The sequence below is a fragment of the Lepidochelys kempii genome, chromosome 23, assembly GCF_965140285.1.
Source record: "Lepidochelys kempii isolate rLepKem1 chromosome 23, rLepKem1.hap1, whole genome shotgun sequence".
In the NCBI taxonomy this organism is placed as follows: Eukaryota; Metazoa; Chordata; order Testudines; family Cheloniidae; genus Lepidochelys; species Lepidochelys kempii.
The window spans coordinates 16,804,703-16,819,050 of NC_136402.1; the positions used below are offsets into that span (position 1 = coordinate 16,804,703).

Here is a 14,348-nt window from a genome sequence, read left to right on the forward strand (position 1 = left end):
TCGGCTCCTTCCCCCGCCCCCAAGGCAAACATGGCGGCTGCCCTTTGCCCCGCACAAAGATGGCGGCCCCGCCACGCAGAGACATGGCGTCACCCTCACTTACCATGCGCCGCCCCTCACAAAGATGGCGGCCGGCCCGGGGGCGGGGCGTGAGGACGGAAGTGACGAGTAGTTGTTTCCGGAAGTGGTGGTGGTCCGCGGAGGATGGAGTCGGAGGGCTGCAGGGTGAGCGGCGGGCCCGGGCCGGTGGGGCGGGGAGGGGGCGGGGCCTTGGGGCGCGGGTCGGTGGTGGGGGAGGGGTCCCCGTGCGGGGGGGGCAGGGGGGAGTGACAGGTGCGGGAGGGGTCCCCGTGCGGGGGGGGCAGGGGGGAGTGACAGGTGCGGGAGGGGTCCCCGTGCGGGGGGGGGCAGGGTGGAGTGACAGGTGCGGGAGGGGTCCCCGTGCGGGGGGGGGCAGGGTGGAGTGACAGGTGCGGGAGGGGTCCCCGTGCGGGGGGGGCAGGGGGGAGTGACAGGTGCGGGAGGGGTCCCCGTGCGGGGGGGGGCAGGGTGGAGTGACAGGTGCGGGAGGGGTCCCCGTGCGGGGGGGGCAGGGGGGAGTGACAGGTGCGGGAGGGGTCCCCGTGCGGGGGGGGGGGCTGGGGGGAGTGACAGGTGCGGGGGGGGGGGCTGGGGGGAGTGACAGGTGCGGGAGGGGTCCCCGTGCGGGGGGGGGCTGGGGGGAGTGACAGGTGCGGGAGGGGTCCCCGTGCGGGGGGGGGGGCTGGGGGGAGTGACAGGTGCGGGAGGGGTCCCCGTGCGGGGGGGGGGCAGGGGGGAGTGACAGGTGCGGGAGGGGTCCCCGTGCGGGGGGGGCAGGGGGGAGTGACAGGTGCGGGAGGGGTCCCCGTGCGGGGGGGGGGGGCTGGGGGGAGTGACAGGTGCGGGGGTGGGGGCTGGGGGGAGTGACAGGTGCGGGAGGGGTCCCCGTGCGGGGGGGGGCAGGGGGGAGTGACAGGTGCGGGAGGGGTCCCCGTGCGGGGGGGGGCTGGGGGGACTGACAGGTGCGGGAGGGGTCCCCGTGCGGGGGGGGGCAGGGGGGAGTGACAGGTGCGGGAGGGGTCCCCGTGCGGGGGGGGCAGGGGGGACTGACAGGTGCAGGAGGGGTCCCCGTACGGGGGGGGACTGACAGGTGCGGGAGCGATCCCCGTGTGTGGGGGGGGGCGGTACTTGCTCTGGCTGATATCCCCCCCCCAGGTGGCCTTCGAGAAGGACGGGGTTTTCCTGCACACCAGCGCCAAGCGCCACCCAGATCAGGACTCGCTCATCCCGGGGCTTGTCCGCATCCTCGACAAGGTACACCGCCGAGGGGCACCGCCGAGCTGGGGGGGCAGGGCTGGGCTGGTGGGGGGCTGCGGGTTGGGAGTGAGGGGCACCGCCGAGCTGGGGGGGCAGGGCTGGGCTGGTGGGGGGCTGCGGGTTGGGAGTGAGGGGCACCGCCGAGCTGGGGGCGGGGGGGGCTGGACTGGCGGGGGGCTGTGGGTCAGGAGCGAGGGGCACTGGCAGAGCTCTAACTGCACCCCCTGCCCACAGGGCTCAGACCACCTGCTGCAGTGGACGCCCCTGGAGGAAGCCGGTGATGCTCCCCCGATTGTTTTCTCCAAGAAGGTGAGCGGCTCCCGCTGCCGGAACCCTCTCAGTGCCCCCCTCCCCAGCTCCGCTAACCCCCTTTCTGCCCTGTAGGAGTCCCCGGGTGTGGCCGAGGAGGAGCCTTTCGATCCGGGCTATGAGCCTGACTGGGCCGTGATCAGCACCGTGAAGACCCGGACCCGGCCGCAGGAGGAGCCCCCGGGTAACGGTGTGGGAGACGGTGGGGCAGGATGGGTGGGGAAGATGTGTGGGGTGAAGCCTGGCTCATGGGATCTCGGCGTGCAGCAGGGGCCAGACAGGGTTGGGGGTCAGTGCATTGACGGGGCAGCCCTGGATGGTGCGGCTGCGGGGGAGTTAGTGCAGTGGGCCCAGCGTGGGACAGCTCTGGGGGTGTGTGCGCAGCCGGAGGGGTGTTAGTGCGGGGGGCTAACACGCCCCCCCATCACTCTGCCCCGCAGGCTCCGTGCCCCCGGCCAGCCCCTGGGCGCAGTGGGCCTTCACGCTCAGCCTCTCTGAGCTGCAGTCGATCCGCCGGAGCCGGCCGGGGCTGGGCTGGTCCTACCTCATCTTCATCAGCCGGGAGAGCGGGTCCCTGCCCGCCCTCCACTTCCACCGCGGGGGCAGCAAGGCCCTGCTGCGGGCACTCTGCAAGTACCTCATCCTGGCCATGTGAGCGGGGGTGGGGGGGATTGTGGGGGGCAGGGGAAGGGGCTGTGCTGCCGTGGCCGTGTGCGGAGCTTATGAACTGGGGCACTGTCTTCGGGTGCTTGCAGCTGGGGACATTGGGGGGCAGGGCACTGCTGGGGGCAGTTCACAGCAGGGGTGGGGTAGTGGGACACTGCCATGGGTCCAGATTGGGGGGCCCAGGTGGGGGAGCTGGCAGTATGAGGCTGGGGGGTCCCCAGGCAGTAAGAGCTGGTGCAGGGCACACTGGGCAAGGTGGTTCCAGAGGGCGGGGGGTGGGGGTGGGGGCAGTTAGCAGGTGCAGGCAGAGGCACCTGCCAATGCTGGGGTAACTGAGGACCCCCTCCCCCCGGCAGCTCCCCCAAGGACTCGCGGCTTTACCTGGTCTACAGCCATGACTCGTACGCGCTGTCACACGCCTTCGACGAGCTGCAGCTGTTCGATGAGAACTCCTCCAACCTAGTGTCGGTGAGTTCCCCAGGCCCCGGTGGACCCCTAGTGCCCCACAGCACCCCCGGTTGGCCCTAGGAGAGCCCTCCCCACGGCCTGTCTGCCGGAGCCGCTCAACTAGGCCATGAGCCCCACACCACTCATGACGTGGGGGGGGGGGGGCTGGGAATGAGGACCCTTGGGGACTATCCCTGTGTCACGTTGTGTGGGGGAGTCAGGGCCCTGCACCCCCCACCTCCTGCGATTCACCGTGACTCTCGGCCAGCCAGTAACACAGAAGGTTTATTAGCCGACAGGAACATGGTCTAAACCAGAGCTTGTAGGCACAGAAAACAGGACCCCTCGGTCAGGTCCACCTTGGGGGGCATGGAGGCCAGAGCTCCATCTGGGCCTCCCTCCATTTCCTCAGCCAGCTCCAAACTGAGACTCTCCAGCCCCTCCTCTGCCTTTGTCTCTTTCACGTGCCAGGAGGCCACCTGATCCCTTTGTTCTCTAGCCCCTTCAGTTGGCACCTTGCAGGGGAGGGGCCCAGGCCATCAGTTGCCAGGAGATGGGGTGTCGGCCATTCTCTGTGCAGACCCCATCACAGTGGCCCTCTAGGGTTCTGCAACAATCACACCCCCTTACCCCACTCCTGGATACTTAAGAACTGCCTGGGGAAACTGAGGCACCTACCCAGTATTCAGAGGGAACATTAAGAATAGTCCTGCTTCGTCACATCTCTCCCCCCTTCGAGTCCAAACTGAGCAGGGTCACTTTCACCGGTGACCTGGGGAAGTTCGAACCAACCAACGGTCCCATGGATGCCCCAGCATCTCTCCCGTCTCTTGGTGGGAGTTGCACCAGGCCCTTCCAGTCTAACGCCCTCCCTTAGGTCAGGGGTGCTCGATGGCACTCGCAGGCCGCATGGGGGAAGGTTTATGGGGCCCCGGCCCTTTTGCCACCCCAACACTCCTGGAGTTCAAACAGGGATTGGGCCTTCTCCCAGCGCTCTAGGCTGGAGGGCTGCGATTTGGGCTCTCTTGGTTAAGAGCCCCCAGCTTGACCTTGGCCCCCCTCTGACCGGGTGTCTCTGTCCCCCGCCGCTCAGCATCAGCCCCTTTCATTGGGTGCAGCCACGTCGGGGCAGAGGCGTCAGGGTGCCCAGCAAAGCGCCGCCCAAAGAGATCCGGCTGCAGCTTTTTAGGGGCCTGCCCCATCGCCAGGCATTTCTTCTTTATGGCCGGACAGTTCTGCTCCTGGGGCAGTCGCTTCTTGCTCATGTACCCGCTGGGGTGTCTCTCCCCCTTAGCATCGGCCTGCGTCAGCACTGCACCCAGCCCTGCGTCTGAGGCGTCGGTGAACACTGTAAAAGCCTTGGCAAAGTCCGGGTTTACCAGATTTACCGGGCCCTGGATTAGAGCCTCCTTCAGCACACCGAGAGCCCTCTGGCACCAATCGGTCTAGACCACCTCGTCTGGCTTCCCCTTCTCACCGAGCTCAGTGATGGGGCCAGCTAGGGAGCTCAAGTGGGGTACAACCCCCGGTAGTACCCTGCCATCCCGATAAGGGCCTGGACCTGGTTCTTGGTCTGGGGAACAGGCCCATCTCTGATCGTCTCCACCTTGGCCGGCTCTGGGCTTGGGCCGGTCCCCACCTTGTGGCCCAGGTACGACACCTCTGCCATCCCCACCTTGCACTTTTTGGCTTTTACCGTCAGTCCTGCCTCCTTGGGGAGCCCATTCCCGGTACAGGAATCCGCTTTCCCACAGGAATCTGTCCCTGCAGGCTTCCCCAAGGGGATTTGCAGTGCTGTGGCCCGCAAGTTCCCTCAGCTTCTCCACGGAGGGATCCATCTGCAGCTCGGTCTGGAATTCAGCTGGTGGGGAAGGGAGTGGGACTGTTCCCTCTCGCTGGCTGGGCCTGGGGTCACAGCCCCGCTGAGCCCTGTGCCTGGTCGCTCCCTCCCTGCCATGGGATCACTTCCCAGGAGCGCCTCTGGACAAGGCAAACCTGGTTGGCAGCCGACCTGCCCTGCCTGTGGGTGTCCCCACTCAGCTGGGGTCTTATCTCCCCCCTTCCTCAGCGCTGCCCTTGCTGTCCCAGTTGGGGCAGGCAGCGAGCTCTCTGCGCTCCTTACAGCATCAGAGCCAGCGGGACCCCCTCTCCTGTGTGCAGGGGGGTGGGGAGCATCTCTTTGTCCCACCCCGCCCCAGGGGTCTGGTTACAGGCAGGCAGGTAGCCTGAGCCTAGCGGCTCCTCCCCCTGCTAGCCAAGTCATCTGCATTTTCACTGATCATTTCCCTTTCAGCCGGTCGGTTCCCTGGATTGAAATTAAAACAGGAGCAGGGCCTGGATCCTGTCCCAAAGAGACACAGTCACTCCCCAGTAAGGTCTCATAGCTGATATCCTGGAGCACCTGAACGTCCCGCCAGCCCCACCCCTCCTGGGTCTGCACAGGGATCTGAGCCATAGGCAGGGCGAGGGGCTTCACCCCTGGGACCCTCACCCAGCTCACACAGCCCCTCAGCCTCTGAGGCTGCACCACCCGGGGCCTGACAACAGTTCTCTCTGTCCCAGGATCTCGCCACCCCAGAAATGTCTCCCCAGTGACCATCGCCTTCCGCTTCCACTGGGGGTCCGAGGGGCCTGAGCCCAGGAGACTCCACACAGACATATAGGTTGGGGTCAGGAGTGGGAGCCTGTCCACCACCCCACCCATCTGGCTGACGGAGTCTGTGGCCTTGGGACCCAGCAAGGGAGCTAGACCCTGGGGCTTTTCCGCAGGGTCCCCCTGGTTCAAGTCTCCATTAAGAACAGTCCCGCTTCATCACAGCAATTTAGTCTCGAGGTTCCCTGCGGAACTGGCCCCCCGGGGTCTATTCCCACTCACCCCGGGGAGGTCCCCTAGGCCTCTCCGCTCCCCCACCGCCAGTTCATGCTGCTGCTGCTTCTGCAGCTTTTTCTCGGGCTCTCGCTGTCTCTCACAGTCCTCTGGCTCTCTCGGACTCAGCTCCAATCCCGTCCGTCTCCGATCCCCCGATGGGGAACCCGATCATGAAGACCCTCGTCTGGTCGGGGACAGGAGTCTTGGGGCTGCCTGGCTCCCACTCCAGCTGCTCCCAGATCCTGCTATAGCCCCATTTGGGGTCAGGAATCTGTTCCTTAGTGCGGTCATCCTCCTCCAGCTGCAAGATTAACTGCGCCTTGGTGAACTTTCCAATGCTCAACCCTCTCTTTCTGCACAGGGTTACAATGTCCTTCTTAAGGAGAAGGTGACAGGCCGTCACTCTGCTCTTCCCAAGTTGTTGTGGACTCACAGGCCTGTGTGCTCTCAGCTCCCCACGGTCTCCAGGGAGAACCCCTAGTGTGCCAGCCCTTCTCGAGGTCACCACCTCTTTGCCAGGGTTGAGCTGCAGACTCCTCCGCCCCTGAAACCACTTGCCGTGGACCCAGTTACTGCAACGGTCTTTCTCACAGGTCACCCACTCCCAGGGGTTAAGCCTAGCTCCTCTCTGAGCCTTCAGCACACCTGGTCCTCGTTAACCCCCTTCGTTTTACTGCTCCCCTGTCACTCACTGCAGGAAGCGCCATCCCCGGGGTGCAGTACATCCCACCGCTGACACCAGTTGTCATAGAGTGTGCGGGAGTCAGGGCCCTGCACCCCGCACTTCCTGCTATTCACCATCACTCTCAACCAGGCAGTAACACAGAAGGTTTATTAGCCGACAGGAACACAGCCCAAAACAGAGCTTGTAGGTACAGAGAACAGGACCCCTCAGTCTGCTCCCACTTCGGGAGTGGGGAGCCGAGGCCCAGGTTCTGGGCCTCTCCCGCTCCCCAGCCAGCTCTAAACTGAAACTCACTCCAGCCGCCTCCACCAGCCCCCGCCTCGTCCAGCCTTTGTCCAGTTTCCCAGGCAGAAGGTGTCACCTGGCCCCAACCCCCTTGGCTCAGGTTACGCAGGGAAACGGCCACCCTTTGCGCTGGGCGCCAGGTATCGTCCCTCAGTGAAGTCACCCCCTTGTTTCCCATCCCCAGCTAGTCTTGGTGCAGACTGTAAACTAGTAAAACTCCCCTGCACCATTCCCAGCTTAATACTCCCTCCTCCGACGCAGCTGGGAGCCAGGACTCCTGGGTTCTCTCCCTGGCTCTGGGGGTTCCCCTCCAGGAGTGACTCTCCCTTCCCCCCCCCACAGCGTTTCCTGCAGGACCCCTACACTGCCACTTTCGGGGGCTTCTCCAAAGTCACCAGCTTCTTCCGCGGGGCCCTGCACCAGGAGGCTGGCACCCCCCTGCGGCCCTCGAGCACCACGGCCACTAGCCTGGAGGATGAGCCAGGCTTCGAGGTCATCAGCTGCGTGAGTGTCCACGGCCAGTCCGGGTGCACCCCAGAGGCACCAGCCAATCGCATCTCTTTGTGTGGTGCGGTTGGGGCACCAGCTAGACGGGTCCCTCGCTCTTATAGGGCATGGCTGGCCGGGGGGCGGAGCTGGCCTGGGGGGGGCGGGCTGTGGGTGGCAGAGGGTGGGGCTAGCCTAGGAGGGGCGGGGCATAGGTGGTGGGGGGCGGGGCTGGCCATGCAGGCGGGGTGTGGGTGGCAGGGGGTGGGGCTGGTGACACAGGAGGGGTGGAGCATGGGTGGCAGGGGGTGGAACAGGCCTAATGAGGTGGGCGGGGCTGGCCTAGCCAGGGCGGGGCATGGGTGGCAGGGGGCGGAGCCAGGCTTGGGCAGGGTGAGACTGGTGTGTGCTGGGGGGTGCCTTTCCCACCCGCCCCGTGATCCCCTCCCGTATGCAGCAGCTGCAGCTGGGGCCGCGGCCGGCCGTGTGCCGGGAGGCCCCGGTGACGGAGCAGGAGTGGGGTCAGCACCTGGACCCCGAGGGGCGCATCACCCACCTGGACGGGCTCAAGAGGAGGATCTTCGCTGGGGTGAGGGCAGGGGGCAGAGCAGATGGGGGGCGTGGGGCCTCTGGGAGAGAGCTGTGCTTGGGAGCTGGGGGGCTAGAGAGAGGGGGCCCAGGCTGGGCAGAGGGCCCGGATGGAGGTGGGGCCTGGCTGGGGGGCGGGGTGGGGCTGGAGGAGAGGCCTCTGGGGGACAGCTGTGCTTGTGGGGGCTGGGGGGAGGAGCTGCTGGGAAGGGGGCCTGGCTGCAGGGTGGAGGCTGGGGCTGGGGTGGGGCTGCAGGGGTTGAGGGGGCTGGAGGCGGGGCCCTGGCTGGGCAGTGGGGGCGGGGCTGCAGGGGGTGGGTGGGGCTAGAGGCGGGGCCCAGGCTGGGGGCGGGGCTGGGTTGGAGGAGGGGGCTCTGCGTGGGGAAGAGGTTGGAGCTGGTCCGGGCTCACTGGGGGTCCCAGGACTCTCTGCCCCCCGGGGTCTCACCACAGCCCCCCGTCCCAGGGCCTCACCCCGGCGCTGCGCAAGGAAGCCTGGAAGTTCCTGCTGGGCTACTACGGTTGGGAGAGCACCAGCGAGGAGAACCGGGCCCGGGCCCGCCGCAGAACGTGAGCGCCCGCCCGCTGGGGCTGCGGGTCCGGAGTGAGGGGCACCGGCAGGGCTGGGGGGAGCTCAGGGCTGGGCTAGTGGGGGCTGCGGGTCGGGAGTGAGGAGCACTGGCAGGGCTAGGGGGAGCCCAGGGCTGGGCTAGCAGGGGGCTGCGGGTCAGGAGTGAGGGGCACCGGCAGGGCTGGGGGGAGCCCAGGGCTGGGCTAGTGGGGGTTGCGGGTCGGGAGTGAGGGGCACCCCCTCACCCCGTGCTCCCCCTGCCCCAGGGACGAGTATTTCCGCATGAAACTGCAGTGGAAGTCGGTGAGCGAGGAGCAGGAACGGCGGAACTCCCTGCTGCGCGGCTACCGCAGCCTCATCGGTCAGTGGCACCCACCGTCCCTGCCCTGGGCGACCCCCCCAGAGTGTGGCCCTGTGACCAGGTGCCTGGAGGGGAAAGCCCCGCTCAGGGCAGACGCGCCTCCCCCTCCCCTCCCGAACTCAGGGCAGACGTCCCCCAGAACCATAACCAGGGGGCGTCTGCAGCTAGTGCCTCCCAAGCCAACCCCAGCCCTCTGGGCAAACAGGCGAGAGGTTCGTGCAACCCAGTTCACCATTCTTGTGCGCGCTGTTCACGGGCATCCAGACCCCTGCGCACGCGTGACACCGAGGCCCGCGCGGGCGTTGGGGAAGTATTACGGGAAAGTCCCCCTTCGTCACCCCCCCCCTGGGCCCCCCTATAGTGCCCCCACAGCCGTGTAACCCCCGCCCCCCCCTTGCAGAGCGGGACGTGAGCCGCACCGACCGAAGCAACAAATTCTACCAGGGCAGCGAGAACCCGGCGCTGGTTCTGCTCCATGACGTGCTCATGACCTACTGCGTGTACAACTTCGACCTGGGTGAGCCGGGGGGCAGGGGCTGCCTGGGGGAGGGGCTGGGGGCCTGTGCCTGTGGGGGGGCCAGTCTGTAACCCCGTTATCTCCCCCCCCCCAGGCTACGTGCAGGGCATGAGCGACCTGCTCTCCCCCGTCCTCTACGTCACCCAGAACGAAGTCGACGCCTTCTGGTGCTTCGCGGGTTTCATGGAGCTGGTGGTGAGTTTCGGGGGGCCCGAGCGGGGTGGGGGCTGAGAGTGGGGGGGGGGTCGGGCCCCCCTGATCCATCGTCTCCCCGCAGCACCATAACTTCGAGGAGAGCCAGGAGAGCATGAAACGGCAGCTGGCACAGCTGGGGCTGCTGCTGCGTGTAATGGACCCGCCGCTCTGCGACTTCCTGGGTGAGTGCCCCCCGCCCCCGGGACCGCCTGCCCCCCCCCCAGGGACCGCCCGCCCTCAGGGAAACGCCCCCTTGTCGTGGGGCCTGGGCGAGGGTCCGTGCGACGCCCCCCCGGGCCCGCTCAGAACAGCGCCGGGCTCCTCGGCTCCCCTGCCTGGCTCTGCCCTCGGCCCCCCCCCCCTGCAGGGAGCCTGCTGGGAGCGGGAGCCTTGCGCCCCCCCCCCCAATGGCCCATCCAGCTCCTGCGGGGGGCCCCAGTGTCTGCCCATGAGGACCTCTGCCACGCTCACCCCCCCCCGTTCCGCCACCTCCATACACGAGGGAAACTGAGGCGCACGCAAACCATTACGAAAATTCCCGTTTCATCACACCCCTGGGACTCCCCGGGGCTGGAGGGGAGCCAGCACCCCCAGAGGGGACAAGGACCCCACCCACCCCAAGCCAGACAGTCCCCCGCCCAGAACTGGGTCCCCTCACTGACAACCCCCCTTGTCTCCCCCCAGACTCGAAGGAATCCGGCTCTTTGTGTTTCTGCTTCCGGTGGCTCCTGATCTGGTTCAAGCGGGAATTCGCCTTCGAAGACGTGCTGCAGCTCTGGGAGGTGGGGGGGGGCAGTGCATGTGGGGGGGCTGGGGGGGGTCTGTGCGTGTTGCAGGGGGCTGGAGGGGGTGTGATCCAGGTGGGAGAGGTTTGGCGGGTGACCTCTGCCCCTGGTGGGTAGATGCATGGGGGGGTTCCTTGCAGGTGGAAGGGCTCAGCTTGGGGGGTCCTTGTGAGTCTGTCTGGCAGGGAGGGGCCTCTCCCCCGCCCCCCCATGCTGACCCTGCCCCACCCCACAGGTGCTATGGACGGGGCTGCCCTGCCCGAGCTTCCACCTGCTGGTGGCCTGCGGGATCCTGGACTCGGAGCGCGAGGCCCTAATGAACTCGGGGTTCAGCTTCAGTGAGATCCTCAAGGTGAGACACACACCCCCCCCCAGCTCCCCCGTCCCAACCGCCCCGGTTCCGGCACCTTCTCGGGGATCCAGCCCTGGGCCCCGCCGCCTCTGAGCCCCCAGCACCTGGCTCTGCCGCAGGCTCCTCAGGGGTCTCCTCATGGGGGCCGCCCCCCGGAGGGAGCAGCCCCCCTGTGTCAGAGGAGGGGGTATTAACCTGGGAACGGGGCAGGGGGTCGCTGCACCTGCAAGCCCTGGTTTGGGCTGCGTTGCTTTTGGCTAATAGCCCTTCTCTGTTACTGGCCGGCCGAGAGTCCCGGGGAAGTGGGGGGCGCAGGGCCCCGACTCCCCCACACTCCGTGACACCCCCCCCCCCCGGGCTCCAGCCCACAGGGACCCTCAGCCAGCGCAAAGGGGGGTCATTGTACGTCCCAGCCCAGCCCCGGCAGCTCTCAGGGCCCTGGCCCGGCCAGTCCCAGCCCCATGGCCCGGCCCCATGGCTTCTGGCTGCTCCTTGTGACCAGCCCAGTCCCCCCCTTCCAGCTGGGCCCCATCCCCACATCCCCCCTTCCGGCTGTGCCCCCATATCCCCTCCCCATGCAGCCCCCCCCCCTTCCAGGTGGGCCCCCTATCCCATCCCCAAAGCTGCCCCCCCCAAGACTGCCCAGAGACGTGTCCTCCCATAGAGGTCCCACAGCCCCCCAGTCTCATCCTTTGTTCTCCAGGCGTTACCGTAGTACACCTAAGAGAACCACGCGGGTGCTGGGGGGTCCTGGGGCAGCAGTGGGGATCCCAGGCACTACCGTAACCTACCTAATAAATGTGCCCCCCCCCCCCCCCCAGCACATCAACGAGCTGACCATGAAGATGAGCGTGGAGGAGACGCTGTGCCGGGCCGAGGCGCTGTACGGACAGCTGGCGGCCAGTCCCGTGAGTGCCCCCCGCCTGCCCCCCGCCTGCCCCCCAGTGCCCCCTCAGCCTGCCTCCCCCAGCCCCGTGAGTGCCCCCCGCCTGCCCCCCGCCTGCCCCCCAGTGCCCCCTCAGCCTGCCTCCCCCAGCCCCGTGAGTGCCCCCCGCCTGCCCCCCGCCTGCCCCCCAGTGCCCCCTCAGCCTGCCTCCCCCAGCCCCGTGAGTGCCCCCCGCCTGCCCCCCGCCTGCCCCCCAGTGCCCCCGCAGCCTGCCTCCCACACCCCCAGTCCCGTGAGTGCCCCCCGCCTGCCCCCCGCCTGCCCCCCAGTGCCCCCGCAGCCTGCCTCCCACACCCCCAGCCCCGTGAGTGCCCCCCGCCTGCCCCCCAGTGCCCCCGTAGCCTGCCTCCTACACCCCCAGCCCTGTGAGTGCTCCCCGCCTGCCCCCCCACCTGCCCCCCAGTGCCCCCTCAGCCTGCCTCCCACACCCCCAGCCCCGTGAGTGCCCCCCGCCTGCCCCCCAGTGCCCCCTCAGCCTGCCTCCCACACCCCCAGCCCCGTGAGTGCCCCCCGCCTGCCCCCCGCCTGCCCCCCAGTGCCCCCGCAGCCTGCCTCCCACACCCCCAGTCCCGTGAGTGCCCCCCGCCTGCCCCCCGCCTGCCCCCCAGTGCCCCCGCAGCCTGCCTCCCACACCCCCAGCCCCGTGAGTGCCCCCCGCCTGCCCCCCAGTGCCCCCGTAGCCTGCCTCCTACACCCCCAGCCCCGTGAGTGCCCCCCGCCTGCCCCCCAGTGCCCCCTCAGCCTGCCTCCCACACCCCCAGCCCCGTGAGTGCCCCCCGCCTGCCCCCCAGTGCCCCCTCAGCCTGCCTCCCACACCCCCAGCCCCGTGAGTGCCCCCCGCCTGCCCCCCAGTGCCCCCTCAGCCTGCCTCCCACACCCCCAGCCCCGTGAGTGCCCCCCGCCTGCCCCCCAGTGCCCCCTCAGCCTGCCTCCTACACCCCCAGCCCCGTGAGTGCCCCCCGCCTGCCCCCCACCTGCCCCCCAGTGCCCCCGCATCCTGCCTCCCACACCCCAGCCCCGTGAGTGCCCCCCGCCTGCCCCCCACCTGCCCCCAGTGCCCCCGCAGCCTGCCTCCCCCAGCCCCGTGAGTGCCCCCCGCCTGCCCCCCAGTGCCCCCGCAGCCTGCCTCCCACACCCCCAGCCCCGTGAGTGCCCCCCGCCTGCCCCCCACCTGCCCCCCAGTGCCCCCGCAGCCTGCCTCCCACACCCCCAGCCCCGTGAGTGCCCCCCCCGCCCCCCAGTGCCCCCGCAGCCTGCCTCCTACACCCCCAGCCCCGTGAGTGCTCCCCGCCTGCCCCCCACCTGCCCCCCAGTGCCCCCGCAGCCTGCCTCCTACACCCCCAGCCCCGTGAGTGCCCCCCGCCTGCCCCCCAGTGCCCCCACAGCCTGCCTCCCACACCCCCAGCCCCGTGAGTGCTCCCCACCTGCCCCCAGCCAGCTCCCCATCCTCCACCTGCCCCCCAGTGCCCCCGCAGCCTGCCTCCCACACCCCCAGCCCCGTGAGTGCCCCCATCCCCCCAGCCAGCCCCCCCTGTCCCTGACCTGCCCCCCAGTGCCCCCACAGCCTGCCTCTCACAGCCTGAGTCCCATGAGTACCTCCTGCCCCCCTGCCTGCCCCCCCAATACCCCCACCCCACAACCAGACCCCCCGCCTGTTCCCCAGTGCCCCCTCAGCCTACCTCCCACACCCCCAGTCTGGTGAGTGCCCCCCCAGTCCTGGCTGCCCCCATGTCTCATTCTGCCCCCACCCCAAGCCAGCCAGTCCCTTGCCCCGTGTCCCAACCCCCGGTGACCTTGCTCTCCCCACAGGAGCTGCCACGGAACGTGCAGGAGCTTCTGGGGCTGGGGGGTCCTGCGGGGGGCAGCCCCCAGCCACTCCCCCCCAGCCCCTCTCTTCCGTCCAGGCCCCGGGACTGGAGCTGACGGGCAGCGTCTCGCCCCCCCGGCCTGACAGCAGCATCGAGATCCTGCCCCCCGAGGAGCCCGCCCTGGCCCAGAGCCACCTGCCCTGAGCCGGACGCTGGGGTCCGTCCACCCCTGCCGGCTGTTCAAACCAGCACTTTAACAGGGGTCGGGGGTCCCATTGTGCCCGGGGAGGGGGTGTCGGGGCCAGACCTTGTTCCCAGGGTGCACTGGGTTCTGCTCCCGGCCCCGCGAACTCGGACTCCTGGGTTCTGAGCCCTGGCCCCCTCCCCAAGCCCGGACTCCTGGGTTCTAGCCCTGGTTCTGGCGAGGGGAGGGGGTCCTTCAAACACCATCACCCCACTTCCCTGGGCCCATGACCTTCGGGGGGGCTGGGCCTGACCCTCATGCCATATGGGGGAGTAGTAGGTGGGGCGACTCCCATATTCTCGTGGCCTCGGGGGGTACCCCGAGTTGCCTGTGAGTGGAAGTGGGGGGCAGCCTGGGAACCAGGAGTCCTGGTTCCCCTGCAGGTCCATCCCCTGCCCTCCCCCCCGGCCCAGCTGCTGTTCACCCCAGCCCCGGGGCTCCCCCATTGCTGCCCTGAGGCTCGCTGCTTTCTGCAATGTACAGACCCCAAGGGGCTGGGGGGTCCCTACTGCTCCCCAGACACTGACACCCCCCTAAGGGCTGCTGTCCTGGGGGGCCCTGCCCCTCCTGCTTCCTTTGTAATGTACATTAAAAACTCATGTTTACCAAATGGCTTGTATCTTTCCTAATTGGGGCTGGGGGGCTGGGAGCCAGGACTCCTGGGTTCTCTGCTCAGCTCTGGGAGGGGAGTGGGGTCTAGTGGTTACAGCAGGGAGGGGTGGGAGCCAGGACTCCTGGGTTCTCTACCTAAGCTACAGCGGGAGGCCCCTTGTTCTCCCGAAATCCACTTCTGAGGAGTTTGCAGCATCTGCTTCATGGCCTGTGACCCCTCCCTGAGCATGTCACGTGTGTGTGGGGGTATTTCCCATCTAGGGGGCGCCAGCCCCCCCCCCCAT

The 14,348-nt window shown here is 68.5% G+C and overlaps 1 protein-coding gene across 1 annotated transcript; it reads left to right on the top strand.

Annotated features, from left to right (window-relative positions):
• The first annotated feature begins 130 nt into the window (after nt 1-130).
• TBC1D17 (TBC1 domain family member 17) lies at nt 131-14,062 on the top strand. Its single transcript, XM_078850019.1, is given in 18 exon segments — nt 131-225; nt 1,237-1,335; nt 1,573-1,647; nt 1,723-1,831; nt 2,088-2,298; nt 2,670-2,781; nt 6,942-7,103; nt 7,543-7,674; nt 8,140-8,243; nt 8,511-8,605; nt 9,006-9,122; nt 9,217-9,317; nt 9,400-9,499; nt 10,002-10,099; nt 10,338-10,454; nt 11,276-11,362; nt 13,210-13,261; nt 13,264-14,062. Coding segments are annotated over 18 exon segments (1,941 nt in total). The 5' UTR covers nt 131-204; the 3' UTR covers nt 13,413-14,062.
• Nucleotides 14,063-14,348: the final 286 nt, after the last annotated feature.